The following is a 27,643-nucleotide window of genomic DNA, read 5'->3' on the forward strand; positions in this document are numbered from 1 at the left end:
TGTAGGTTGATGAAACTGCCAACTTTATTTTTATTCACAGACAATTCCTGAACTGTATGAGGTTTGTGTGTAAATACATTTAATTATAGCATACTGGCACTCTATTTACAGATTAGATACTTGTGGTTTTTCTTTGGGAAACAATGCTTTCTACCCAAAAAGGTTTTTGCTATTCACACTCGAACTGTGCTGTTAACATTTGATAGTTCTTGAATGCAACACACTTCTTTAAACTGTTAAGGAGTTAAAGCTTAGAGAACAAACTTTGGTTTCTTCACTCAAACTGTAAATTAGTCACTGTAATGAATTCATTAACATCGTTAAAAAAAAAAAAGTAATGCTTAGCAATAGTATACTTTGCTTTCCAAAACTTGAGTCAATGTTTAAATTTCGCATGGATTTCAAATCACTGTTGGTGGCTTGTAGTGTTCATCCAGAGATTCTTAGAGCATCACACTTCAAAACAAATCATCCGTCTTGAAGCTCCGCGTGGTCTGACAAAAAGGCTCTGCCAAACCAGCGGGCTGGTGGCAGGGGGGGATGCGGGGGAGAGCGCTGACAAGTGCCGTACTGCGCGTGGCCTCGGCTCCCAGCACAGCCCCAGGACAGTGGCTGACTCTCTTCGTGGTACATGCATGTGAAGTCTGGATTACTACAGTTATGAAAAGTTACCACTTGCAGTAAGGGTTGCACTGCAAGGCTGCTGTTTCCGTCAATATCCACGGCACACTCGATCCATGGCCAAGCTTATTCTGCAACAGAGAACAATAACAATGAGAATCTTTTCAGGCTCTCTCCTCTCACACTGTTTCCCAAACTGACTGGCAAAGCAGCTCCTCGCCTTCTGGTTCGCACGTTCACTCTGCCTAAACTACCAGTCCTCCCTCCCGTTCCCTACCCCTCTGATTTCCTCCCTCCCTTTTCTTCTGCTTGCGTGACTCACAAGGTTCCCGTCCCCTCACACGAACTACACCCTCCCGAATCGGAATTTCAACACCATGCTTCCCTTGCCACTACCCCAGCACTTCAGCCTGGACCCTTATTTTCCTGTTTTCCTGCTGCAGGATGAGGACCCAGAAGTGCTGTGGTCTTCCGAGTCAACAGCTGAGGGGGCAGAGGAGAAAATACAGCAATTCCCAACTCATTTTCAGTGTGACATTGTACAGAAGTTACAGGGCAACACCCATGTCCTGTACAACCCATCAGTCATGCTATTTTGAAGTTATGCCATACAGTGGGATCCTCTGACTGGCTTTAATTTCACCTGAGGGTTTCCAACAAGGAAATTAAAGGCTTACTGGGGAACTGGGTGCTTATGAGTGGGAGGGAATAACAATGACGTGTTTTCCAAAATTAGCATTCATAGTTTTAGAGTCAGAACTTTATTAACAGAATGGCCAACAGAGGAGAGAATACACGAGAAGCCTGTAGCGTTACGCTTCATCATCCTATTAGCTTCTGCATTTTTATAGCCACAGACAAAACTACGCAGACTGCCTGGGAACCTCCTTACCTGTCAATGGGGTATCCTCCTTCACAGACGTTGACCAAGGCGTACAGCTGTCTCAGGGCATACTCATACTGAAATAAACGTTGTTAATGATTTCCAGGATGACGAGCAGTTATTGTTTATGCAAACTAAGTTGTGGAAGTACTTTAGAGATGCTATTAACATTCAAGGCACTTATTTGCAAGTCTTGATAATCTAGTACTAGACTAAATAGATTTTTCTTCTGTGTACTTCGTTCCTTGAACTTCATTAGGTAAATTCAGCTGTTGCTACACATTACCCTTAGGAAGGGCCCACCTACCTAACCAATTGCACTCAAAAAAAAACAACAAAAACCCACCAAAGAACTCAATCAAACAACCGCCCCCTCCAAAACTCTAAAGAGGAACTAAAAGTTTAACAGAGCTATGTGACCTCCTAGTAGCCTTGCTGATTAGAAGTTCCAGCTGAGAGATTGCTTCTGCTTTTGATTTGCAAATAGTACTTACATCTTGTTCAATTGGCAGCTAATTCCATTGTTTTCTGCTAAAATCAATCTTTTTTGCTGTTGATTCATCCCACCCGTCTGCTTAGGTTACCTTGCCTGACATTGGGATTGGGTTTTCTGGAATGGAAACTGACCTCTGTTATTCTTGGCTAAACAGTGCCTAGCACAACAAGATTTGGTCCTCAGCTCGGATCCCAGGAAGAACAGAGGGTAATTAAAGCCCTAAAACAGAAGTTGCTCTTGGGAGTTCAACCCCAAGATATCACGGATATCTTGATAGTATCAGTGAGGCTACTGCAAGGACCTCTGCAACGTGCAATCAGAATAGAGAAATCTGAATGTACTGTGAAGTCAGAGTGGTGGTGCTATGTTTCTGTTTTACTAGTAGCGATGCTTTAAGCAGAAATACAACATGACTTACTTAATATTGGGATTTCTGGGGAAGGAGCTCCTGAAGGGATACCCTTAACTATTAGAAAGTATTTTTGTTTGCTTTTTACTAAGGGTATTTTTAGTAATCTTCATCTACAAGCATGGTGGAAGTGGTTTCCTGCTTCCAAAAACAAGTCATCCTTTCTCCAAAACTAAGCTGTAAGACTGCCCCCAAGCTAGCTTTTTAATTAAAACTGATTTTGCAGACCTGCTTATGACTACCGTGCTTGTTTTACCAGTATGTGTATCAGGTTATATCTAACACTTGACTTACCAAGGGAGAGTGCCAGTTGAAGCAATGAGCTTTGAAGTGGTTCACCGCTGACTGGTAGCAGTCATAATTGCTGATGGTCAATCTGTCTGACAGAATTTGGTTGGTTTGTTCTCTTGATCCTGTTATTAGCGTAATGATCTTCCGCATGGATTCCTTGATAAATTCTTTAGCCTGAATATAAAACAAGAAGAACATGCTTTTTCTGAGCCCCAATCTGAAGACTTTGAATTAAATTTCTCATTAAACTATTCTTGGCCTTCAACTCTTTGGATCTTTAAGGGATTCAGTTTTGCCTCTTATATTTGGCACAATCGTCTGGATCTGTCTCTTAACATACAAAAGAAAACTACGGAGACGAAAACACTCCTGGTGCACAAAATAACTCATCCTCCTTCTGGAGTTCTGCCAGAAGACAGTACCAACACTGGCTACGCTTTTGCGGGAGCTTTTGATCTGGAAGACTTCACTTTTACTGTGACAAGAGTTTCTCTAATACCAATGAATAACTCCTCCCAGCAAGAATTTCCATGGAAGGCGATAGGGAATTTCCTGGCAATACAAGCTGTGAGGTTGACTATCGCATTTCCTTACATCTGTCTTGATAATTACTACTTAATATGCCTCAGGGAACAGATCCCTGAATTTTAAGGAAGAATAAACCATCAAACAGAGGTTACCAGTCTGAAGAGTAATTTTGTTACAAATTGCAAAAACTGGAAAAAATCCCACTGGTTCTGGGGTGCAGCTTCTGGCATTGCTTATTATTGACATAAATCTGACCTTACACGCAGTGTAGTGGCGTTTTTTGTTGTTTGCTTTTCATTTAGTTTCGGTTTTCTTTACTTACCTCCAGGTGCGTTTTCATCTCTGCAGCAATCTTCTTAGCCTCATACATGTCATTGGTAGCCATCAGCTTCCGTTTCATGATAGCAAGAGGCACATCAGGACTAGGTGTCAGGTCGTAGTGTTCTACAGGTGGCAGTGAAATGGGGGCAGCTTTCTTCCCCATGCCCTGAAACTGCATCACTTTCATAGAGGAGATACTCTGAAAGTTAGAAAATAAACAAATAAACCATCGAGAAGCTCCAGTAAGTAGTGCGTCTTGGCTTTGCTGTGCAAAGCTAAATCTCTAAACTTGTTTTATTAGAAAAAATAAAGAAGTTCATAGGGTTGTAAATTTTTTTTTCCCTCCTTTTTCCAAGATCAAGGCTGCCAAATATCTAGGAACTTTTATTTCCAAATCTCTAAAGGGAAAAATATTGTCACATTAAATTACCTGATATTTTGACAAATATTTAAAGTATTTCTATAAACACGCTGAATAAACAGGACTGTTATAAATGATGTATCACCTCTTAGCTCCTCCCGTTCAAGGGAACAGCGTGCTTTATAAACATTACATGAATATTCACAATATGCCTGGAAGGGACTACCACACTTCTTGTACTTGATTGATGTGAAGAGTTAAATCACAGGCAGAGCTTGGAGGACAACTTGTATCCTGTATTTCCTTTAGCATCAGTATCATCAGCTCTTAGATGCTAAGGGATTTTTTTTGTGTGCGATGAACAGTTTCATTTCCTAAATCAACAGATTACATTGTTTTTAAAGGGACAAATGTGTAAGGCAGAAAAGGTTCTAAAATACATCTGACCAGGAAGCCCACTCACATACATACCTTGTTTCCATACTGCATCACATGGCTGGTGTTGGTGCGTTTCTTCACCAGCTGAAACTGCTTGTGGAGCGTTTCTTTTCTTAGATCCTCCTGCACGAAGAAACTTCCATGTAACCACAACTACTTAAATTCACCTATTACAAAAATGTGAGGAAACCTGGAAAAGGTCTTGGGTGCCAGCTTGTAGAAGGAAGTATAGGGCATGAGCTATACAACCTTTGAAAGACGTAGAAGTAAAAATGGAAATGAAAATTGGACAGGATACTCCCAAATTGCTTTTAGTGACCACCTGATCTCTCAGCAAATGTGCAAGAAGGGAGGGGGCTCACATAAGAATCCCAGACTCGTTTCAATATTGCTGTTTTCCACGCTGCTAGCAAGTGGGTTAGCTACAGTTCAGTATTTAAGGAGCTCTGATGAAGAGGTAAAACTTACTGAACTGCCCAATTTGTTTAACAAATTTGGATATGTTGTCTCAGATTAGTAAATTAAGATGATGTAAACTTGAAACTAGAAGCTAGACAGTTTCTAATCTAATAATACATTTAAATAAATTTAGTTGCCCAAATAAAGATTATATGGTTCTGAATAGTAGATAAATACTTTTCTCAACTCAATTGGTTGTTTTCAGTCTCACACGAAAACAAAGATTTTCATAAATCCTTTAAAAGAACTTAAGAACTTTTTTTCCTTTTTTTTCTTTTTTTTTTTTCCTAAGCATAGTGATATTCATGCATGGAAATGCAGAAACTTTATCTACTAACTTACCATATCTGAATCTTCCATCCAATTCACGCTGTACCAGTCACCAAGATAAGTCTGCCTTTCATCATCATAGTAACATGCATAAGAAGACTCCCTGGGATTGGCAGCAGTTGTTGCATAAACTGTAAGACCAATGGAAAGCAGATTTTGGTTTTGTTTTGTTTTTAAAACACCCCACCCCCTCCATGATTTATGATATACTAAATATATAATACATACACACGATATATTTGCCTAAGAATTTTGGTTGTCAATCATTTACTTCTAAATAACAGGAAGGAAAGAAGCCTATAAGCCATTTTGTTCATCAGTGTCAGTGCTGTTTCAGAGCTCCTTCCTTGCTGCCAACCGTGCGGTTTGGGGCATTTAAACAAGAATAAGCGCTTCTGGGGGGAAAAAACTGTTAAAAACTACTACGCAAAGAACTGCCGGACAATGAACACTGACAGCCTATATATTCATTTTCCTAATTACAAGGATGAGAATTTGTTTCCAAGCTTAGAATAAATCCTATAAATCATTTTTTATTCCAGAAAATTCTTTTTCTAAGAAATATTCTCTCCAGGGTAACACTCTACACTGAGGGAAAAGCTAAACGAACCTCTACAAGATCTGACCCAAACACAGCATTTCCAGTCTTCCCTTACACAACAGAAATATTTTAAACACTTCCTTGTAGATATTAATACAAAAGCCATTGTGGCTTTTGCCAAAGTCAACTCATAGCATATTTGCATGACTGAAGAAAAGTCCAAGTTTCAGAATGAAAAAAGTTGTGCATGTTTTTCCTATAGCTAAAGTGTTGTTTCCACTTGGAGGGTATCTACAGTTTAATAGCCAAAAAGAGTCTCAAATCCTGTCCGTGCTGTAAAGTGTTCTTTCTTAGCATCTTTTCAAATGCTTACTAAGTAACCAGTTAAACTTTGCAGGTCACAACTGAAGGCCGGCAAAGACAGCCTCCTTTTGTAATACATAAATTGTTAATTTTCCACCTTTGTAAATCAGTAGTAGAGCTAGTAATAAAACCAGTCACCAGACTGGAAATTCCTAACAGAATAAACTTTGAAACATGCTGATTCACTGAGCGTTTTTGAAGAATCTCAGCTATGAACCATTCTGCATGAACTCTCTGTAAATCCCTGACAGGGTGTAAGTCCAGGTGGCTGTTGCCAGACTGCTCCGGGGCCCAAGACCCAGGAAGCTGAGGACAGGCATGCGCTTGGGTCTTCCCTGGAATCAGAGCTTCAAAACCATGAGAAAGCCAGAGCATCTGGTCTCTCAGACACCAAGCAGAGCTTGAAAAAGTTGTGACTCATGCTAATGAAGGCTTAGCTCCCAGCTCTACAGCAGAGAGATTAGGAACCCTGAAAACTCAGTGTTCCACTTCCTGTATTACTGCCCAAATCAGGGTAGCAAACTGTTTGGCAATCACGTACCATGGCTGCCTTTGCTACTTAACGGAACCATCAGCAGGAACTTCACCCCTGCTGTTAAATAACGCCGAAGCTGAGAAATGTCAGTATAAACCAGGTGCTACCCGTTAAGGGCAACCATGTAGTTTCTGAAAAGAAGTACTTTTTCAACTTCTCATTTGCAAGAAACTGAAAGCCTAGATGGTCTTTCTAGGACTCTGTTAGTTCTTTAAAATGAACTTCTCATAAATGGAAAACATTAATTTCTCTAACTCTTGTGCATCCCTGCTAAAGCTATACATGCAAGTGTCTACAACCTCTCCTTGATACAGTATCTGTTTAGGTCTTGCCTAAGACAGGCTGAGAAATCTAAGCCCATTAAGTTAACTGATTGCTCACCATTGATATGATCAGCCAAATGATTCATCATAGATCCAGACTCACATGCTTCAATGTAAAACACCATCTATGAAACAGATCAGAGACCTTAAGAAATTCCACGAGCAAATGGAGGAAAGTCCTTCAGTGTTTTTCAACTGTAGTTACATGGCCTGCCCTGATATCACTGAAACAAAAGCTATCCATAATGCTACAAAAACAAAACATGAAAGTAAATAGATCCATTTTTCTTTTTTGGGAACTAAACTATACAGAAAAGGGAAAACAATCACAATGAAAAGATGCAATCGGTCTCTATAGAATCCATAGGAATCTAATGACCAATGTGCAAAGCACAAATCAAAAACACGATCAATCTTTAGGCCCAGCAATTTACCACTATTAAATGTACTATTTCTGGAGCCAATGGCTGCTTATGTGGTCCTAAATACAGCCAGCTATAGCAGACAGATTACCACAGAAAGTTGCTTAAAAAAGGCTACCAAAATGTCCTAAATATTAGTTTTTCTGCTTAAAACAACTTGTGATGAAATGAACACACAGGATTTTCTAAGAAAAGGTACAGTCTCTTCAGCTACATTAGTAACTGTAAGAATAACATGAGGCATATCAAACTTCCTGTAGAAAGAGCACAGTCTGAAGCAAACAAAGCACAGGAAGGACAAGTCAGGTATGCATTATGAGGGTGCGGTAGTTATAGATGTTTCTCCACTGTTGGTCAGAATATATACGTTATCGAAAGTCTGGCCTATGGCTGTGCTGCATCAATTGCAAATAGCATCAGTGAACTAAAAGTGAAAAGGAGAACACTGGAGAGGATCAGTCCTGTAAGTTCTAAATCCTAATCCAAGTTTAATTGTGTGGTACCAGATTCCCTGTGCTTTACATGACACTGGAACTGAAGACAAACCGTGCTCCACCATGCCAGCTGCTCTTTTAATCACACAACTTCTGATATGCTTCTTTACCTTTTGGTATTTCTTGTGATGATACATGTACCAAATAGTCTTATTCAAGTCCTTCACGTGAAGCTGTAAAATAAGAAGGCTTGTGTTAAAACCACTGATGTTCAGCACACACAATTCATTTAATAGTAATAACTACTAACTGTTGTGAATACATTTATTCCTTCCCCTTAATTATATCCAGAGTTTTGTACTTCTGAAACACAACATTCTAGTATTTACCACTAGAAAAGAAGGGTAATGGTGCCAAATGATGTATGTATTGCACTAGATAGCCAAGGCATAACCATGTGAAACAGAAACTGGGATAATGAGGAGAATATTGCTCCTTTTTTGCCCCCCAATTCTCAATATTACAGTGCATTGAATATTTAATGTTTTAGATGTAGTATTTAAGTATGTCACTTGAAAGATATATTTTTTTTTAAGGACAAATTCCACAGTACTCCCCCAAAATGCTTACATCATCATCAGGAAAAGCTAGAAGTCCTGGAGCTCCATGGTCAGTGAAATAAACAAATACATGATCCTTGGGACCACTGTAAAGAGAAAATTGCAAACAAATTTTTCTGACCACTCCAACCTAATTTTTACCACCATAAACACTGTCCGCTTATCAATGCCAAGGCATGTCAAAAATTGAAAATAATGCAGCTGAAACACTTCATGCTCTTGGTAGTAATTTTTCTTCCTAAAACATACTATTTTGCGGGCTTATGAGAAGAAATGAGTATCTGGAGGAGGAATAAAAACGGGGGTAATATGGCTAGTCCCCCAAGCATGGGGGATCAGTCAATTACACCTCATGTTTCAAACTGAAAACTGATTGCTGACCGGGCAGAGGCTGGTACTTGGCAGGCCTACAACTGTTTTTTAATGCTTGTCTGAGGAATCTGTTTTACTGTGGGCATTTTAGTAAAAATTGAATCAATTTATAACTAAGTTATGGTAAGGCACCAGTAACATGTGATAAACCATAAAAACTTTTGATAAGATCCTTATGTGTATTTATGTTCTACCTTCCTGTGATCTGTACGGCCTTACACAGCCAGCTCAGCACTGACCTATGTCTCTGCGAAGAACTGATCTATAAACAAACTCACCCATTACACTAGACTGGTATTTGTACTACCTGGCTCTGCAGATGGCTGAGCACTGCATGCTCGCAGGTACAGATGCCCTAAGGTCTGCATGGCACACTGTTTGCAGCAGAATTTTATTGCAGTCTAAATCAAATAGATCATGTTTGTGATACTAAGGTCTTGCCCTAACAGCCAGATCTGCAAAGGGATTTTTCTTATAAATCACCTGGAAGATTCTCTAGAGGGCTTTCAGGCAGAGGAAAACAGTTCTTGCCCCACCCAAGAGCAGAAGTCAGGGCACTGACTGAAATTCACACAACAGAGCCTAGCAAAGAAAGGGCTGGGAGGCATTTTTCTCTCTCTCACTCTTGACCGTAAGTGCAAAAAATTGGGCCAAGGTGAAATGTAAATAACTAAGACTTTTGTAACTGGGTTCAAGTTGTCTTCCTGAGCAGCTAAGAGTCTTTGGCCTTCTGCATATCCACTCCTTTATTTGACTTATAATTTCAAGGTTTTACAGGCGAGGTGTGTTCTGAAGTATTTTTTTTTAATTAGGCTAAAGAATGCTTTATATTTGCTGCTTGGCTCATTGCAGATACTAGAAAAGAACAATCTTGTAACTGTACAGTGATTTATTAACTTTTTACCAATGTGACTTGCATAGATTATTTTCTATCTCAGCTCTTCACGAGGAAGTTTAAACAATTGAGAGCAATAACTTACTCAACTCTTGCCCTGCTCCTTCACTGTTTTTTTTGTCCCCAGTGCCAGGGCAGGACTCTTCTATTTTGTTTCATTGCTTTGTCTCTAAATTGAACTGTTGGACGAAATAGGCACTTACGGAATTTTACTTACTTAGGCTAATTCTTCCAAATGGTCAAATTTATATTTTAAAGTTTTTACAGGAACTAGTATATGTAGAAAAATATAACATGATATAACTGTCTGCTAGCAGTACTGTCAGAAATATGCCACACCTTAGAAAATAGGCAACATACTTTTACATCTCATGTTTGTCATCTAAATGACAAATACTTTAATATAGCTGACACTGTCCTCAAGATTTTTTTATACCTTCATTTATACTGGACTCCATACCAACCAAATATCAGCAGTTGCTTGTTGGTGCTAGATAGTTTCAGAACCCAGAACCACTGTATCTCTAATATGAATGACCTGGAATTGCCACCAATAGTCTTGCCACATTCTCGAGTTGTAAAAGGCTCTCATTTACCCTCTTCTTTTGCTGAATTCAGTGCCAATGTACAACTACACATGCAATTATTTTCTAAATGAAACTTCTCTTACCTTTTCAATACTTTTCCTGATCCCACGCCTTTCATTGCTTCCGCATCCCCTCTAAGAACAGCAAGGAAGTTCTTTGGAGTAACATCCTAAGAATTTAAGAGGATTTAAATTAAATGTGATCATAAAAACAACAACACAATCTTCATTTAGAAATATGGTTTCTGAAAGTCTGAACCCATGCACGGATAGCAAGTTTAGCTGGCCCTCGATGCTCAGAAACAGTACTTCTTCAGTTTCCTGTATTGCTCATATTGGAAGTAATTCCTGTTCCAATACTTCAGCACTTAAAAAAATAAAAAGTACAAGCCAAGCTGAAAAGTGCTTTTGTATTAGAATGAAGATTTACTAATTCTGTATAGTTATCATTGGAAATCCACATTCTTGTTCCTACTTAAATTTCTGGGGATAAAAAGAAGTCTTACTGCCACTATGCCACTCAATGGTTATAGTTTCTCAAGATTTTTGTTCTGGTGGTGAAGCCAAATAAAAAGCTCCTGCCTTGCCCCACTTTCACCTCTCTCTTCATCCCTACATCCAGGTCCCTACCATTACATTACACTGGCAAAAGAATTTCTGGATCTAGTCTTTTAACTGTATTACTGGTATGGTCTGGAAGAATAATAATAAAAAAATCCCTAAAGAAATAATTTTGATTTTAGTTTCACTGACACAGTTTCCCATCTTGAACTTAACACACCACCCCCACCCTTAACTGCTGGGTTGCATGCACAGACCCTTCCTTTCAATCTATCACCACTAGCACATTAGGCACTGATGACTCACTCAGATTCTGAATCATGAAATCACCAAGTGATTGCATTACTCTTCTGACTTAATGAAACAATTCGTCTTACAGAGCTGTTCTTCAGACTGAGCTATAACAATTTTGAATGAAAGACAATGTAAGGATTTGCTTTTATGACCACTGCTTCACTTCCAAACATCTAGTGTTTACATTCATCTAATGAACACTGAACTTTATGCCAAATCATGCATGTGAGTAAGCTGGGGGTTTTACACTATGTGCATTTTAGTGTGTAAGGTACAGTCTAAAAGGATTTATCCAGAGCACTGGCTAACACTGAACCTTAGCTTCCCTGGGGAATAGTGTTTCATTCCTACCTCCTTTGTATAGTCCTTGGGCACTCCAGCGTACACATCTGTGCCATTAGGTCTATTAATGACAATGCCTTTTGTGGGATTCCTGAAAGTTTAAAGGGACATAAATATGAAGAATTAGTAATGCGCTACACAACAGCCACAGAACAACTAGAAAAACCTTTAAACTGTCCTGCCTGGCAAGCTTACCTTAGGCAGTACGAGTACTAGTACCATGTGTTGTTAAGTCAACGCAGAATAAAAAGACCTTTTCACTTCAGTCAGTTAATAATGCTCAGCCTCAGTGTCCTTACCCTCACAGTACCTTCAAGTATCCTGCCTCAGATTGTGTAGATTAATTTGAGAATACAGGCAGGTGGTCTGTTATACTATTATTTCCCTGCTTTCGCTCTTGTCTTTAATGCCCTTTATTCTCTGCTCCCACTGCTGCTGTGCATGTGAAATCTGCTGATTTCTGCTGGTTTGTCTCAGTATTAGAGGCTGTATAAGTGAACAGTTTTACATTAAAAGCAATTACACACTCTAGACAGTGACCAAGGATGTGACATATACACTTCCTTGTTCAATCTGCTTTCTGGGGATTAATCAATCTGATAACATCTTTTCAATAAAAGCCTGTGAGTCATACGTTGAGCTTCCCTATGTTTGTGTTTTTAGGTTATCTGTTGAAAACTGTTATGCCTGGGAGCTAAGATCAATTGCTCTCATAACAATGAAGAACTGACAAGGAGCTCTGGAGTCCTCAGTACCAAAACAGATGCTGAGCTGTGGATAAAGGCTTAGAAAGCTCAAGAGCACGTTCCAAAGAAGACTTACTGTGCTAACGGATAAAATGTCTCTATGCATATCTCAGGCAGTTTTAAAAGCTGTTCCTACAAAACTACTACAAATTTAAAAATATTGGTGACTGTGGCATATTTGTAGCAAGCACAGTTCATTACCAGTTCATGTTCAACACTTACTCGTCATTATCTGCAATGTCATCATACATCATGACAATGATCTGTTCATCTGGAATTCCATTTCGGTGTACGATCTGGTACGCATGGCACACGTCTGCCTGGAAGTAAGCAGGTTTTCATTACTGGTTTTAATGGAGACTTTAATGGACCTTTGAGAGCAGAAGAAAAATAGCTTTGCCAACCTAAGATCAAGCTATTGTCCAAAAAGAACTCCATCCTAGTATTTTAATTTCAAATTTAAGAGATTGAGGGTTGTTAGTGGACTGAAATGCACAGATTCAATCCAAAACTCAATGCCTTTCTCTAACTAGCAATAGCTGTATTAATAACAAAGACTATGGTTAAAATCTCTCCATCTACCTATTTCAAATTCCTATTTAAACAGAATCCAGAAGTTAACTGATACTTGTTATAAATAACAAAATTTAAGAAAGGGTTCTCAGCAATGTTCTGAATTCTGCAAGGAAATCTAAATGAAAACGTTGTGCACTGGCAGACAGATTCAAAGCAGAGGAAGAAGGAGTTGGATTTCCACCAATTTCAATTAGTTCTGCACCAAGCCTGCATGAATAAGCATTAAAGACTGTCCTTGGCTCAAACAAGTACAGATTACCAATCTCAGCTCTGCAAAGATTTGGTTTTCGTTTGTTGGTTTCTTTTGTTTGTTTTTAATTTTGTTTTACTACAAAACAAAACTTTGTTTTTAATTTTAGTTAAGGAAAAATTCCTTTTTAATTATGTATTTCTCGTAAAGTGACACCACAGCAAGTTCAGGGCAAGAAAATAGATTTCAGTGGAAACCAGAATTGCAGGCTTTCTATTCAGGCTATTTTTCTGACCTGTACAGGATATGAATAAGCACATTTTCTTTATAGAACTGTGTTCTGATGGCACAGAAACAATAATACTCATTAAAGCACTATTACAGTAAAGTATGAACCTCTACCAGAATGTTAAATTCATAGTGCCCTCAGCACATAATAATTTTTTTTATTATTATTATTTTTGACTTGCAGCCTGTGAATGACTGAACAGGTTATCAGCAATCACACTTAAACTCCTGAACTACAACCCACCACATGTAAGAAAACCTGTGCAGATTTAATGGAAAAAATCTCACCTAACAAATAAAAACTCCAAATGTAGGCAAGAAGCAAGCTTTAAAACTTACTTCTGCAGAACTAGTCTAGTCTGCTAATTCATACACCAAATTAAAGTGGCTTATGTGGACCTCCTAAACTTTAGCTGGCTTAGGTGCGTTAGCGATTTCCACTAGGTTAACTAAAAAGATGCTGTAAAATCCTACCACTTTAAAATCCTTCATCTCCTAAGTGTGGCTGAAAAACAGCGGGCAGTTGTGCAAGGCTCTGGGAAGGGCGAGGCACATTCACTATTAAGGAACTCTCCCACAGCAAAATCTCTTCACGCAACCAACCCTGAACGTTACACTATCCTTCCTAAAGCAGTTCCATATCCTACTACACGAGTCAGGCTAGGCTCTCTCCCACCTGTCCCAGGCAATCTGCACTGTTTAGAGTTCCCCATTTCCTTGTACAGCACTATGGCAGCTGCTGCCTCGACAAGGCAAAGGCAGAGGTTAAACCCAGTTAGAAAGGTACCCCATGCGATACAAAACACTGGAGCGCAGATTTGACTACACACGTATTTGATTTTCAGAAGCAAGTTGGGCAAAAGTAGTAGAAAACACTCATCTGGGCTTCTCTACACGGACTGATGAGTAGACAGATCATGGATCTCCTCTCACCCTTGAGACATAGTACTCTGCTTCTGTTAGGCTGACAGAAACAGCTACAGGCTGGCAACGCAAGGAGATGCTTAGGCTTATTATAGTGACAAAATACCAACATATTCAACTAGCAAGTGTCTGTGCTCCCATAGATACGTGGCTGGCCCACAGAAACTTTGGAAGTGCTCTAAATTAATACCCAAGTACCCAAAATTAGTTCAGCTTTGTAAATGAACGTTAACAGCTTTTTTTGCTCTCCTCTTCTTTTTCTTCTGATTCATTGACTGTTTGCTCACTATGTCCTGTCTCACTCAAATCTTGGTGGTAAATTTAAATGGGTCATATTCCCTACTGTGGATGGAAACAGATCAGTTTGATCAATTCCCAGCAACCTTAACTTATGCCTGCTTGGGGTTTGTCCCAACCTTTTAAGGCTTCCGCTAAGAGAATTATGCCTCCTGGTAATGCAATGGTACTACCAGCATAGGCTAGAGTAGCAAAAATACATTTTGCTGCTAAAATTCCTTTGGCTTAGCTAGAATAGTTTAGAGCAAATTACTTTTCGTGTGTAAAGTTAGCTGACCAGACAAGCCACCTTTGATGCCGGTCATATGCTTGTCCTGTTTCCTCCCACACACAGAAAAAAATAATCTCTATAAAACCAGAATAGAAACAGCCTGCTGCTAGAGTAGGGAGGCATATGTGAATCTAACTATTTCCTGTTGATCAGTAAGTGCCTATCAAATATTGCTGTTTAAGCCTTGTTTCTTCCAGAAATATTTGTGGCATGGCTATACATGTATAACACCATAAAAGAGACAGCTAACATTGTTCCAGGTCTCTAGCTGGTGTTATTCTTGTTGACTTTCTACATGAAATGAATGCTATGAACATTTACTGTATAAAATCATCACCAAATGCAAGTCACGCTTTTGTGGTCATGATTCGGTGTGGGTAGCAGCTGCCCTGTTATCAAGAGCAGAGAAGAAGAGGGAGAAGGTATATATAGCTGTACAGCTGCTCCTGCGCAACCCAGCCCAGGTGCCAGTCGTAACGGAAACTGTTAGTGGGATAGTTCAGATCTTTTATTCCCAAGTTCCTCTAAACCTGTTGCTACATCAGCAAATTGCTATGGAAGACCTATGCTTAAATTCACTTCAGTAATTAACTCTTAGATCTTGAAATCATGGGGATCAGAGGTGGAATTCCCCTATTTTCCTGGAATGGACATTTGGAGAAAACTCTAAAAGAACACAACGGCAACAAAAAGGCAACCATCCTCACTCTCCTCTGTCATAAATCTGTTTAAACATTTGAGTGACACAGCTTTTGAGCAGAATGTGTTTTTTTTGTTTCTTTTTTTTGACAGGTCTGAGAGCGTTGTCAAAACGCTTCTTGATCTCCAGCAGGCTTGCTGCCATTACCACACCCCTGGGGAGCCTGTCCCAGTGCCCGACCACCCCCTCAGTGCAGAACCTTTCCCTAACCCCCAGCCTGACCCTCCCCTGTCCCAGCTCCATGCCGTTCCCTCGGGTCCTGTCGCTGTCCCCAGAGAGCAGAGCTCAGCGCCTGCCCCTCCGCTCCCCTCGTGAGGGAGCTGCAGGCCGCCATGAGGCCTCCCCTCAGCCTGCTCTGCTCGGGGCTGAAAATGTCAGCCATGCTTCATTCCTGTCCTTAACCATCAGTCAATCAGCCAAAACCCACAACTGTATTAAGGATTTAGGAAAGCTTTTCCCATAGCTTCACTTACAATTTGATAAGCACAGTAAGGAAAAGCTAATTGAAGCTGAGTAGCCAAGGCATCCTTCATGTCCGTTAACTGAATGACTGGAGAAGTTACACGGATCGTCCTGAACAAAGTAACTGCTCTGGTTCAGAGTGTCCAAAATTTTGTCTAAGTACAATCCCTGACCCATAAAGCTCACTAAGTGCATGACTAAAAACAATGACCAGAAATAAAACCATGTATGCAAATTTAGAAGTTTCTATTTTCAGCATTTTAATTTTGCCAGATTTTTTTAACCTATGTTTCCTCCTTGAGTATGTGCTCTGCCTTTAGTAGGACTGCATTTCACAGCAGGCTTCTCCATTGACACTGTTCATTTTTGCCTTTTGGGGTATCCAGACAGAATTGGTCTGTCTCTCCTCTTGATCTATTTGTAAAACCAACTTTAGGTTGGAGTTAGCTGGTACAATCACAGCAGTAAGAACAAGAAACACTGTTTTTGTCTAATCAAAAATAGTAAAGATATGGGTAAAAACACTGAAGAACAGAGAATCACCAAGCATAAGGTTATACATAGGCTAGCTCTGTAATAACAGGGAGCCTATCACATTAGGCTGTATACTATACAAAACATTTAACATTTATGTTAAGAACTTGATCAGATAACTGTAGAAGACAAGTTTTGACCATCCTGATGTGGAAACAGTCCAAATTCATGCATCAAAACAGAAAACAAGTACCCTGCAAGGTGTGAATCTGAAGTATAGATAAGTGCAAACAGTGGTTTTTTTCCTTATCTTGCCTACACTTGAGGTTTGCACCATTGACAGCGGATTCCGACCACTGACAGATAAGTCTTAGAAGGAGTTTCAGATTCCTTGAGGTTACAGGTGCAAACTAAATTTCTGCATGGTCTGCACAGTCTTTACAAATGTACTGCTCCTGGAGTCTGTACAGTGTTCAACGATGGACTACCTTCCCAACAAATTTTCATGTATGAAATTAGAGACATTTTTGAAAGCGAACCTTCTCCCCCTCCTTTTATGGTTGCATAGTCAGACGAACACATCCTGTCACCAGGTAACTACTGCGGAAGGTAGCAGAGTATGTTTTGACTGTGCTGTGTGCAGACAGCATGCAAAACAACTGGAGCTCACAAAACATTAAGTGTAACACATACATGCAGTGTTATGTATTAACTGTACACCGAACAGCTGAACTGAGCAATTGAAACCCAGATATGTGTCAGCTGAGGTTTCAGCTTACAAAGGGATATTATGAGTGCTTAGTGGCATTTAGGAAATAGTGTCCAGTCTGGTAACAAGTAACAGTCACATTGAGTATCTACTTACAGGAAGATTCACATCTACAAACTCTTTTGTATGCAGGCTAGATCAGAGAGGTTCTGAAGAAGAAAGGCAAGGGCAGGAGGAAAGCGAATTAGAGTACAATGTATTTTCTTCTGCAATTTCTCCTTTGGAAAGTAGAAGAATTACAAAGAATCAAGCAAAGAAATCAGCAATTCTGAAGCACTGCTTAGTTTTCTGTTAGTACAGGTATTACTCTACTGAAAACTATTATTCTACTGAAACTTGTATGTTCACTGTAGCACAACTTTCGTGATGAATGAAATACAGGACTGGAAGTTCAAGTCTGATTTGTGGTTCCACTGAACATGTCATTTAAACACAGTGCTTCTGCTTCCTAGCTGGAAAGTAGGGACTACTAACACATGCAAAGACCTTAGTGATCAGTCTGCATAACATTTCTAAAAGTCTGTAATAACTCCTGAGTTCTCTGCAGTACCTTTCCTCCTCTGTCCAACTCTCCTCAAAAGTATCTATTGTTCAGCCAGTTTTGCAGGGAAAAAGTTTTCCTCAATTTCTGATACCTGAGACACCCTTTTCCAGCTTACACTTTGTAGCAAGCGCACAGTTCCCTGACTAGCTGCTGGGCCTGTCACCCAGTATGCCCTCCTACCGTGGCTGCTCACTCCTGCCCAGCCCCTAAGGTTGGCCAAAAGAGGCAGCTAGACAAGACAGCACAGGCTTCTGACGCGCTGCACCTCCTGGGAATTAATTCTTTTGTAAGAAGCTCGGCACACTGACTTGCCCGGAACAGATCGGTAGGAGCTCAATCCCATTGTGAAGGATCCTTCACGCTGACTCTCTTATTTTATGGCTCTGATTTCATTACTTTGATGGGATTCTTAATGGTGTTCTGATTTTTGTTCCAAACGCTAATACTATACCTGAAACAAGAGGTAGAGGTTAAAATACAGACGTTTCTAGGATTTAAATATTACAGATATTTTGCATTGCTAGTCAATGTTGTCTCCAGAAATGAAGGTGTTCAAAGAAACCCCATTCCCAATTTTCTAACCCTGAAAAGTATTTACTAAACTATCAGCAAGTGACCACACTCAAAAGTTACTTTGCTGGTGTGAAATTCTGACTTAGCACTGGACACAAATACTTAAGCGTACATCTTGTGTCCTTCATAACTTCCTTACACCTGGCAGATGTACTTGCTACTGAAGGCCCACCCGCAGAACTATTAAAAACTCTATGCCTGGGCCACTGCAGAAAAGGAATTCTCGTGAACCACAGCTTCCAAAAAGTGATTTTATTTAAGAACAAATGTTACAGCATTAACTCCTCCTAGTGGAAGGGAGCCAATGAGACTGGTCATAGAGCAATGCAACAACCAAAGCACAACTCAGAATAATTACACTTAGCCACGCCAGGAGGGGCAGTGATAAGTACAACACTAGTGTTTTTGCAATTGTTTTCTGTTGAGATTTCAGCTTTAAAAATATCTTCCTTCAGACTTCATTTGAAATAGGAATAGTCTATGATAAGGCCAATAATATATCACCTATGGTTATCAGGTAATGGTTACAGCGCAAGGAGCTGCCAAAATCCCTAAAGCCAGTTTGCCCAAGCATTATGCTAGCATTTGCCAGTAACAGGTTCTTCTTCAAGCGCAAGAACGTTGTCAGTCTGGTTCACCAAGCTTTAAGCTCATTACTGCACAGAAAGTACCAAACCAACTGTGAGCAGAGAAGGAGGAGAGGCATAAATATAAAACCCAGCATGCACAACAAACACATGGTAGGTTTCTTTCTCTCTCAATCCACAGAAATGAAGAAGATAAGGTCTCACTATATTTTTAATGCAGCTGCCTGTAGAATAATCATTACTTAGGAAGTTTCAAGAGTTCAGCAGGTCACTTCGATATATGTACCCAGAACATTTACTACAGCCTAACTTCTAAAATACAGGTTTTGTACACTAGTGTGTCAGTCTCTGTTCCACCTTAACTAACAATAGCCTAGTAAAATATTTTTCTAAGGTTTAGAAACATACAAATGTATGCTTTAAGTCAGAATTAAATGGACTGTGTTCTCCATGAAAGCAAGATGTTCCCATCTAACAAAGACCATGTTTAAGCGTAGATGAAATCTGTTTAAGGGATTGCCCAAGAATTCCCCAAAGGAAAAAAACTGCTGTAGTCTCCTGACTGCTGATTATAAGCCTTGAACTTAATCAGAGTTAAGTCACAGTCCTGTCCATCCTGACACTCGCAACCAGACCATAATTCCACAACACTGGCTTTGACAGCAGTGTCAATTTTCAGAGTTCCTGTTTCCTTTTCTCCTCTTTCCACCCTGCACCCCAGTGCACTGTGTCTTTGTTGTGGCAGCACAAGTCTGTAGCCACGAACTGCTTGCCTTAGAACACAGTGAGCAAACTGATTCAGGCTAAAAAGAACCCTTGTCCTTCACCCTACAAAAACATACTGTAGATATACAGCCTTAGCCAAGACTTTTGCTGGCAGAGAAGAAAGGGAGATATTTCATAATGTTAGGATATAAGAAATCAAATGGACAGAAACATGCATGTCTCTCAAAAATGAGGTTTAATTCTAGACATCACTTATTCACCTGCAAGTTGGGGTCAGATGCTCTAGCGTGGTAATGGAATATTTAGCCTAAATGATACAGGTCTCCCAAGATACAGAAGTACGACTAGAGGAAGAATATACCTCCTACTGCTAACGACAACTTTTCAAAAGATGAAAGGCTGGACAAAGTTGTAAGCAAATAAATTCAGATAGTAGAAGGAAAAGCAGAGGGTAATTCTTGGGATGAGAATCACAAGAAAAGCGCAGGCTGTGCATCACTCCTGTTGCTGTTCTTTTAGAATACTCCACACACTCCTGGAAGTCCAGAAGTGGAAGCACTTGCCCAAATGACGTAAGGGCTGAGCTAACCTAGGTAGCTACCATCTCCCTGCACATCCCAGGGCAGGCATTTTCTGGAGCGTGGTCAGTGTCAGCATGTGGGACCAGCGGTCCTTACCTGGTGTCGATAGTTGTACCAGCCGTTTGAACCTGCAACGATCACCACCCAGTGCTTGCCTCCATCTTCAGGTTCTTCCAGGGGGAACGTGCTGATGCCCAGAGCACAGCCCAGCAACACAACCACTTCCAGTATCATCTCCCTTCTTTATTTATTCCGCAAATGGGAGGAAGAAAAAATCCCTAGTGAAGAAGTTTGAGAGAAATAGATCAGAGGACATCAGTCAGAAAAACAAACCCAAAGCAAACATCAGCAGTAGCACAACTAGATGCCCTTCTTGTGTGTGCGTGCGTTTTAAGGACAATTCAACCCACAGTGTAATTTCTGGTCAGATCTTTCCTTAGCACCAAGCTGCTACTAGTTAAAAGACTTTTCTGTCAGCTTTCAAATCTAACTGAAAGCAGTTCTGAACAGCACAACCAAGTCTTTCAGCTCCCTCTGGTTGTTTTGTTCTATAGTAGCTGCCAGTGACTAAAATCTCTAACACAGAACAAGTACCACTATCAAGCATTTCACAGATGAAACTTCTTCAGGGTAATACCGTTCTCTTGGTCTTTTCTGCTTGGATAATTTACTGGTTTCTACTGACTGGCAACGAGCCCAGTACCATCAAGTCAAATCCCTGGTGATGTGGGCACAATGATACACAGACATGGAGAACTGCTCGGGAGTGCAAGGTCAGAGGGCCACAAAAGCTCTCTGTGCCCACAGCGCCAGCAAGGGTGGGGACAGCCCTTAGTGCTGTTTTGCACAAGACACAGCCCTCGCTGCTGAGGCTGGGGGGAAGTGCAGGCTGTGAGAGCCTCACGCTATTTGTGCAACCTGTTATGCTGGTGGAGAGCAAATGTGAACGGGTACCACATGAAAGAGCAGTATTCTCATCTATTTTGCACAATGGTTAAGCGTACGCACAAGCTGCACAGTGACAGAGTAAGGTCTGAGCCTGTGAACCCAAATTCAGAAAACCAGAGCCAGAGAAGAGTTTCAAGTCCAGGCAGAAATGGCACTTTCTGCTTTCTTAAGAGGACTACAGGTAGTGTCCCTACTAGTCGGCTGCCTGAGCACCTTGATCGTCTGATTAAGTTCGGTATAAAACCAAACCATCTGACCATATCTAACAAAAAGTTTGCTTTTTTGGTCGGGGGTGAGTAGGAGGAGGGTTATGTTTACCTGTCACACAGCCTGCTGCATCCAACGTGCCATCCTAAAGCAAAGTCCCTCTAAGAACTGCAAGCTCTTGGCTGGGATTTGATACCGGTCTGGTTACAAAAACAGATTCTGGAGGTTGATCACTGCTCACACGCACGTAAGAGGTTTTGTAAGGGTGGAACAGTCTACTTAGCGTGGCTTTTTCTGGAACAAAAACTGGGAACTCCCCAAACGTACTGTGTGATCAGAAAGCATAACGCCAAAGTTGCCACAATGCCAAATAACTGAACAGTATCGAAGTCTGTATTGGTTTACCATACTACGCAATATCAGTTCCACACAGCCAGAAACATCCATGTGCAGCCCCTCAAACGGGGCTGAAACAGCGAAGTAACCAGCCTGCTCCCAAAGCAGCTGAGTATGGTGAAGGCTGCTCAGGTAACACGTAGCATGGCTCTTTCTGAGACTGGATCTTCTCGTCACCAAGAGAAGCAATGTAGGTAGTAACAGGAAAGAAACATTATAAATATTTTTGAACTTTTTGTTTTCCTTTTTAATGGAGCTAGCACCAAGTGAAGGAAGTCACGTTAGCACACTGTTTATTCTACAGGAAGAGCTATTACCACACCAGTGAACTCCAGAACAGAGAAGGAAAAATAGAACCAAATGTTAATTGCTGTGACAACGCTTCTTCCAAAAACTCATTCGAATCTAGTACACTTATCTTTCTGGAATAAACCACTGCTGGCGCTGCCTGCAAGCACGAGATTTGGGAGCAAGAACAATACTTGATAACTTACCAATACACGGTTTGCTGAATTACTAGCTACTTCAGCAGTTAGATTTACATGACGGAATGAGCAGTAATTTCCTGCAATTTGATAGACAACTGCAATCTCTCATGTTGAGCTGCAGTTGTAAATTCTTGTCATGGTGCTGCCATAGAATTTGTATGCCACGTCTGCCTTGTCTACCTCGTCACTTCTTCAGACGGCTCAGATAACACACTAACAACTGCCTTGAAGATGGGCTTTGCCTACAACATCCAGAAAAAACCACCACCTATTCCATTGCCTATATCATGGCTGAGAGTCATATCAAGTTGTTCAAAACTTTTGTCAAGTGCCAAAACATGCCATGGACTAACAAACCTATTCCTCCCCAGCGTTCAGTTTCAGGGATACCTAACTCCTGAAATATTAGACAAGAAAAGAAAAATCAATGTATTTTAGACCGCACACATAGAGATCTTAACTGAGTTTGACACGCTGGAATATAAAGCCAAGTTTCATGCGAACAGATCCCTCAAAGCTCAGCATTTGTTTCACTCAAAGAAATCTCGTCCATGTTAATTAAAGCATAACTTCTCGCTTCTCCAGCTAAAATTGTTCGTACTTACAGGAGAAGCGCAAAGAGGAAACAACCAGTTCAAGTGATCACTGAAGGGCTGGAGATCCTGCCACATGAGGCTTAGTTCTTGGAGATGCAAACCACAAATTCAAATTCAGTGGGTACCAGGAGAAGCCGCGGCACTGCCAGCCGCTCGCCGGGCAGCACGGTGCGAGGGCAGAGCCTGGCAGAGAGGCACCCAGCGCACGGGGACGGCCGCTGCTGGCTGGCAGCTGCTGGCACGTCACACGACGGAGTAGCTTCAGAGAAAACACGTTACTGAGGGCCATGGGCTGAACTGGAAACAGTTTGAGTGTCTCAGCTGATGGGTTCACAGCCTGGACCACGCTAACGCAGAGCTCTTGTCGCCAGGACCCCAGGTGAGCAGGACACGGGCGCTCCAGCTGCCAGCCCCGCAGCGCAGAGGAATGAATGAAGACTGAATATTGAACGACGACTAAGCTACCAGCCCGCTCAGGCAATCCCTCCACAAGGAACTGAACTGCCTCCCATGCGGCACAAGGATATGCAGATCCTCACATTTCTCATCTCTGCCGACACAAGGTTGGGAATGGTACAGAAGTGACGGGAAAACAAGTGCCAAGCGATGTTTGTACTGTGTTATTAGAAAGCCACCCGTGTTTTGTCATGGATTAGTTAGGATAGAAAACACTCCTCTCTTACAGTCTCTAATGACATAATCCCACTTATCTTTTTCCTTTACTATAATTAAATCATATTAACAATAGAAAGGAGAAAAAAAAAAGCCTAGACACATCTCAGTGCATTAATAAGCCACAATTAACAAATGTTCTGTTCCCCAAGGTTTCTCGAGCAGCTTTTAAGATAGGCTTAACCACTAAACACACGTGCAGTGGGAATAGGTCTTCCATTTCTCGTTTCCAAACACTAGAGAAAAATAAATACATATTTCTGCTTGGCTTAAAGAAAGCCTTTGATTGCTCAGGCAGGCAATTTAAAAAGATTGCGTTCTGGGTTGTGTTGAAAGAGTACTTGACCCACAGTTGAGAAGAGAAAGTTCCCGTCACATGCTATGTCTTCAGGTTGTATTAGAAGAGAAACCAGCTCGGCTGACCAGCTTACCACAGGCACGTAAACAGCCTTTTTTTTTTTGAAAGCAAGGAATAAAATATCTGTCACAAGCCACCCTAAACGCATGCAAAGCAGGAATCTTACTACACGAAACAAATGTGATCAGAACTGAATCAATCGTCATCAACTGATCAAACATTGCAGAACTGAAAATTCACAAGACCATTTTAGAGCTTTGGCTGACCCTCCAGAAATAGGAAAGGATTTCATCAGCTCTTCCTCGTCTTCCTAGTGGAAGAGTTAACCTTGCTTTGGAGACCGTGTCAGGAGAAAGGCACATCTCGCAGACATGGCAGGTTCAGCATCCAATCCACGCACACAGGACCACGGCATGTACAGGCACAGTTGCACGGCCCCGGTAAGCAGCGTGACCTGAGTAATTCACTCACCTCTTAAAACCTGCACGTGCTCCTTGAGGTCCCTTAGCCATTTCGCATGGCATTGCTAGCACACTTCCCTGACTTACTACAGAGGGATGCTTAGCAGCGCCTCTGGAAGCAGCCAGGTCCGCTAGAATAATTCTTCGGGCCAGCAGCCTGCTCCCTCTGCGTCCCCAGCCTTTCCTTTGCGACGCGCTCCACTAAGATCAAAAGCCTCAGAGCAGCAAGATACCAGGTCATGCTACAGAAAGTACTCGTGTTGATCAAAGTATTTTCCACTGGTGTTTAGAGAGATGTTGACACCTCAGTAGCTTAAACTCCAAATAGCTCAAGCACAGCCTCTAAGAGCTGCATAAACAGAAGCCGTATGCACATTTTCCCTTCGTATGAATTAACAACAATCTTGGAGAAAAAGAACAGCCTTAGCTAATCAGCTGATCACTCCAGTTCTTGGAATTTTTTTTTTTTCTTTCAGCTGCTGTTCTTATGACCTTTAGTTTTCAAAACATTTTTATGACCTTTTAGTTTTCAGACTCAAGGCGCAATTCCTTTTCCCAGCTAGTGTTTGCACGCTGCCGGTCCCCGCGACATTTCGGCGCTGATTTCTGCAAACCACGCGACTCGCGGCAGCCCTCCTCACAAGAACCTGATGCCTGCAGAGCTCCGCCAGCAATGTTCTACCTACTTGTGCTGTCCGGCCCGCAGGCTGAAGCGCCAGAACCGCCTCAGCCCCTGCAGAGTTAGCCTGATTCCCTTCGTACGCTTCCAGAGGAGGAAGGAGAAGTCTTTATGACCGCAGCCTCCGATAAGCTACGTTTTGAAGGAGATGGAGATTAGGGTCTCTGTCGCAATACAATTATTTACAGAGACTACAAGTAAATGAATCAGCTTAATTGATTAGGACTAATGCACGTAGTGGCTAATACACCTTCAGAAGATGTATGAGCCGTTTGTAACGCAAAAGCAAGAATTCATTACCACGGTAACTCAGAACAACTTAGAACATTTCAAACGCTAAATCAAGGCACCCGAAAGCAATTTTGAACTCATCCCGCTGCTTGCGGGCTCCTTTCCCTCAGCAGCAGAGAGGCGGCACCATTCCCCAGAGGGAAAAAATAAAAATAAAATAAAAAGAGGCATTGTGCGAGGACGCTTGCCGTGACGGTGACAGCCCGCCGGACCCGCTCCCGGCGTTATTTCGAGCACTTCGGGACAGAACCCGGCAGCTCTGCCTGACGCGGCAGCTCCCCACACGCCCCCCAGCCCCCCGGCGCGCTGCCCCGCGCTAATTACGGGGGTAATTAGCCCCCTCGTCGGGAGCCATTAACCCCCCCACGGCGCAACAAGGACCCCCAAGCCCCACTCTCGCTCCCCCCGCCCGATGCCCGGGGCCGGGGCCGGGGCCGGAGCCCGTGCCGCCGCCAGCCCCGGCCCCCTGCCGGCCCGGCCCGGCCCGCCCTTACCGCGCTGCCTGCGGGCCGCGGGCGCTGTGATTGCGGCGGGCGCGGCGCGGGGCGCACCGAGGCCACCGCGGGCCGCGGCGGGCGGGCGGGGGCTGGCCCCGGCCAATGGCGGCCGGGCGGGGGAGAGGCCGCGACGCCCCCGCCCCGCCGCACTACGCGCCCCGGCATGCCCGGCGCTCCCCCGAGCATCAAGGGCAGCGGGGCTTGGCGCGCAAGGCATGCTGGGAGTTGTAGTCCGCGCGGCTCCGGGGCGCCGCGGCGTGGGCCGTGCGTATCGCCGAGCTAACTCCCAAAGTCGTGGAAGAGGACGGTAAGGCCAGGGCTCGACCCGAGGTGTTTTAGCAGAGCTGGCCGGCCGAGCCGCCCCCCTGGCTCTGGTGAGGTGCAGGAATCTGCAGGCAGTTCCACACACAGATGCGGGGCTCTGGTCTGGTGGCTCCCTGTTTTCTCTCTTATATCTTCCAAAAAAGCTGAGAAACTCTGCTGTAAAGTCATCTCTGTTTTTTATGCAAGAGAAGCAAAAATCCTTTTTGGGAAGGAAAATAAAAGAAAAAAAAGCCCGCAGGCTATTTGCCCCATTAACCACCCAGAGAGGAGCACACCTGCTTCCGTCACACTGAGTATCAGTTTGAAAAAAACAGGCTTATGATTTGTGAGCAGCCAACCACATTTTTGAATGTCTGCAGAAAGTCATAGTTCTGCTCTGAATTTGCCATTTGTCTTATCTGCACCACCTCAGCTTTGGTTAGGTTCATAAATTTGAAAGGTCAGTATGCGTTAATCATCAGTATTTTGTAGAAGTGCGCAGTCCTGACACCATCATGCTGTTAAAATTCAGGCTGGTTCAGAGATGGCCTCTTTGACTTGACACAGACCGTCGTGCTGGTTATCCAGCAGGAAGAAATCAAACCCTAAACCTTCCTTTCCCCTCAGTCTGATTTAGGCTTAGACACGGGCTATGCTTGTGCTTTGAGCACTAGCCACCAGCCCTAAAAGCCATCTAGTATTGCTTAATAACATCGCCGACCCGCCTTCCAAGTCCAAAGGTGTTTTTCACGCTGTGTGTCACAGCTGAGCTGTGTGGATACACCTTGTGTCAGCTGTCTCTTCTGAAAAGGACGATGATGTCGCTGCCAAATAACTGTCTATGGATTCTACACTCATTAACCGTCAACAGGACGTTCTTCACTTTGAAAAATATCAGGTGGGAAGATCCCTACATGAACCTGCATCTCGGTTAAACTTATCAGACACACATTCTAAAGACACTCAGATTTTTACCACCGAGTGTGATTTTTTTCTCTGACAGTGTTGAAAAGGAAGTTCACAAGCCTTCTCGAATCAGCTGGGAAGCCTGTGTAGGGGAGGGATGGATGCTGTTGCTGGGCACGTAGGCTGAAGTAAGCTGAGAGAATGCCAAGGTACAGCCGCAGGGAGTCTGAAGAAGTGGTTAGGTCTCCTACAGCAGGAATCCAGCCTGACCCATGCTACCATTGCTGCCATGGAAGAGAAGAAATGAAAGAAATAATGGTTTGTTGATCACACAAGCACAGATTGTATTGCTATATAAACAAGCATACGTGTAATCTTTTCAAAAAGAGAAAAACATGTATGGAGGTGAAAACGTCATGTGTTTATGAAACATTTTGCTGCTTGCTCTGACAGCTCTAGAAAGCAAAAGTAGCCTTCACCCACATGTCTCATAACAAAACTTTGACTCTCTTGAATGCATTTCCACCAGCCCGCCAAAGCCACACAACACAAATGAGAACTAAGATGCTAGCAAACTCTGAAAGTGTTGACCAAATGAGAACAAAAAATCCCCATGTGTGAAACTTAAAAACTTGCAGATAAGGTGGGTTCTTTCTTAACGTTCAGATTTTAACCAGCTGAGGACGGAAAGCCCTACAGACCACAAGG

General features: G+C 42.2%; 1 protein-coding gene across 5 annotated transcripts; it reads right to left on the bottom strand.

The window, feature by feature from the left end:
- LGMN (legumain) lies at positions 1-25,878 on the bottom strand. 5 transcript variants are annotated; one of them, XM_080594223.1, is made up of 15 exons: positions 24,347-24,828; positions 21,400-21,488; positions 20,230-20,411; positions 12,394-12,491; positions 11,435-11,516; positions 10,313-10,398; positions 8,386-8,461; positions 7,926-7,988; positions 6,958-7,024; positions 5,150-5,268; positions 4,382-4,471; positions 3,551-3,748; positions 2,704-2,874; positions 1,514-1,581; positions 1-752 (listed from the first exon to the last, which is right to left on the bottom strand). In XM_080594223.1, exons 3-15 carry the CDS (start codon positions 20,365-20,367, stop codon positions 713-715), a joined length of 1,296 nt encoding a protein of 431 aa, XP_080450349.1. In that variant the 5' UTR covers positions 20,368-20,411; positions 21,400-21,488; positions 24,347-24,828; the 3' UTR covers positions 1-712. The 5 variants fall into 5 exon arrangements, with proteins under 5 accessions (XP_080450349.1, XP_080450346.1, XP_080450350.1 ...); XM_080594220.1 differs by lacking the exons at positions 21,400-21,488; positions 24,347-24,828 and adding an exon at positions 25,724-25,878; XM_080594224.1 differs by lacking the exons at positions 21,400-21,488; positions 24,347-24,828 and adding an exon at positions 24,946-25,066.
- Between the last annotated feature and the right edge of the window lie 1,765 nt (positions 25,879-27,643).

This window comes from Anser brachyrhynchus (assembly GCF_964034855.1).
Source record: "Anser brachyrhynchus genome assembly, chromosome: 5".
Lineage (NCBI taxonomy): Eukaryota > Metazoa > Chordata > Aves > Anseriformes > Anatidae > Anser > Anser brachyrhynchus.

What these genes read in the sequence shown, in the direction of transcription:
- LGMN (XM_080594220.1), bottom strand. Translation starts at nt 20,367, where the DNA reads ATGATACTGGAAGTGGTTGTGTTGCTGGGCTGTGCTCTGGGCATCAGC. An exon ending in ATCACAAGAAATACCAAAAG is followed by an intron (nt 7,025 to 7,925) that starts GTAAAGAAGCAT and finishes TCTGTTTCATAG; the next exon opens with ATGGTGTTTTACATTGAAGC. An exon ending in GGATGGAAGATTCAGATATG is followed by an intron (nt 4,472 to 5,149) that starts GTAAGTTAGTAG and finishes TTCTTCGTGCAG; the next exon opens with GAGGATCTAAGAAAAGAAAC.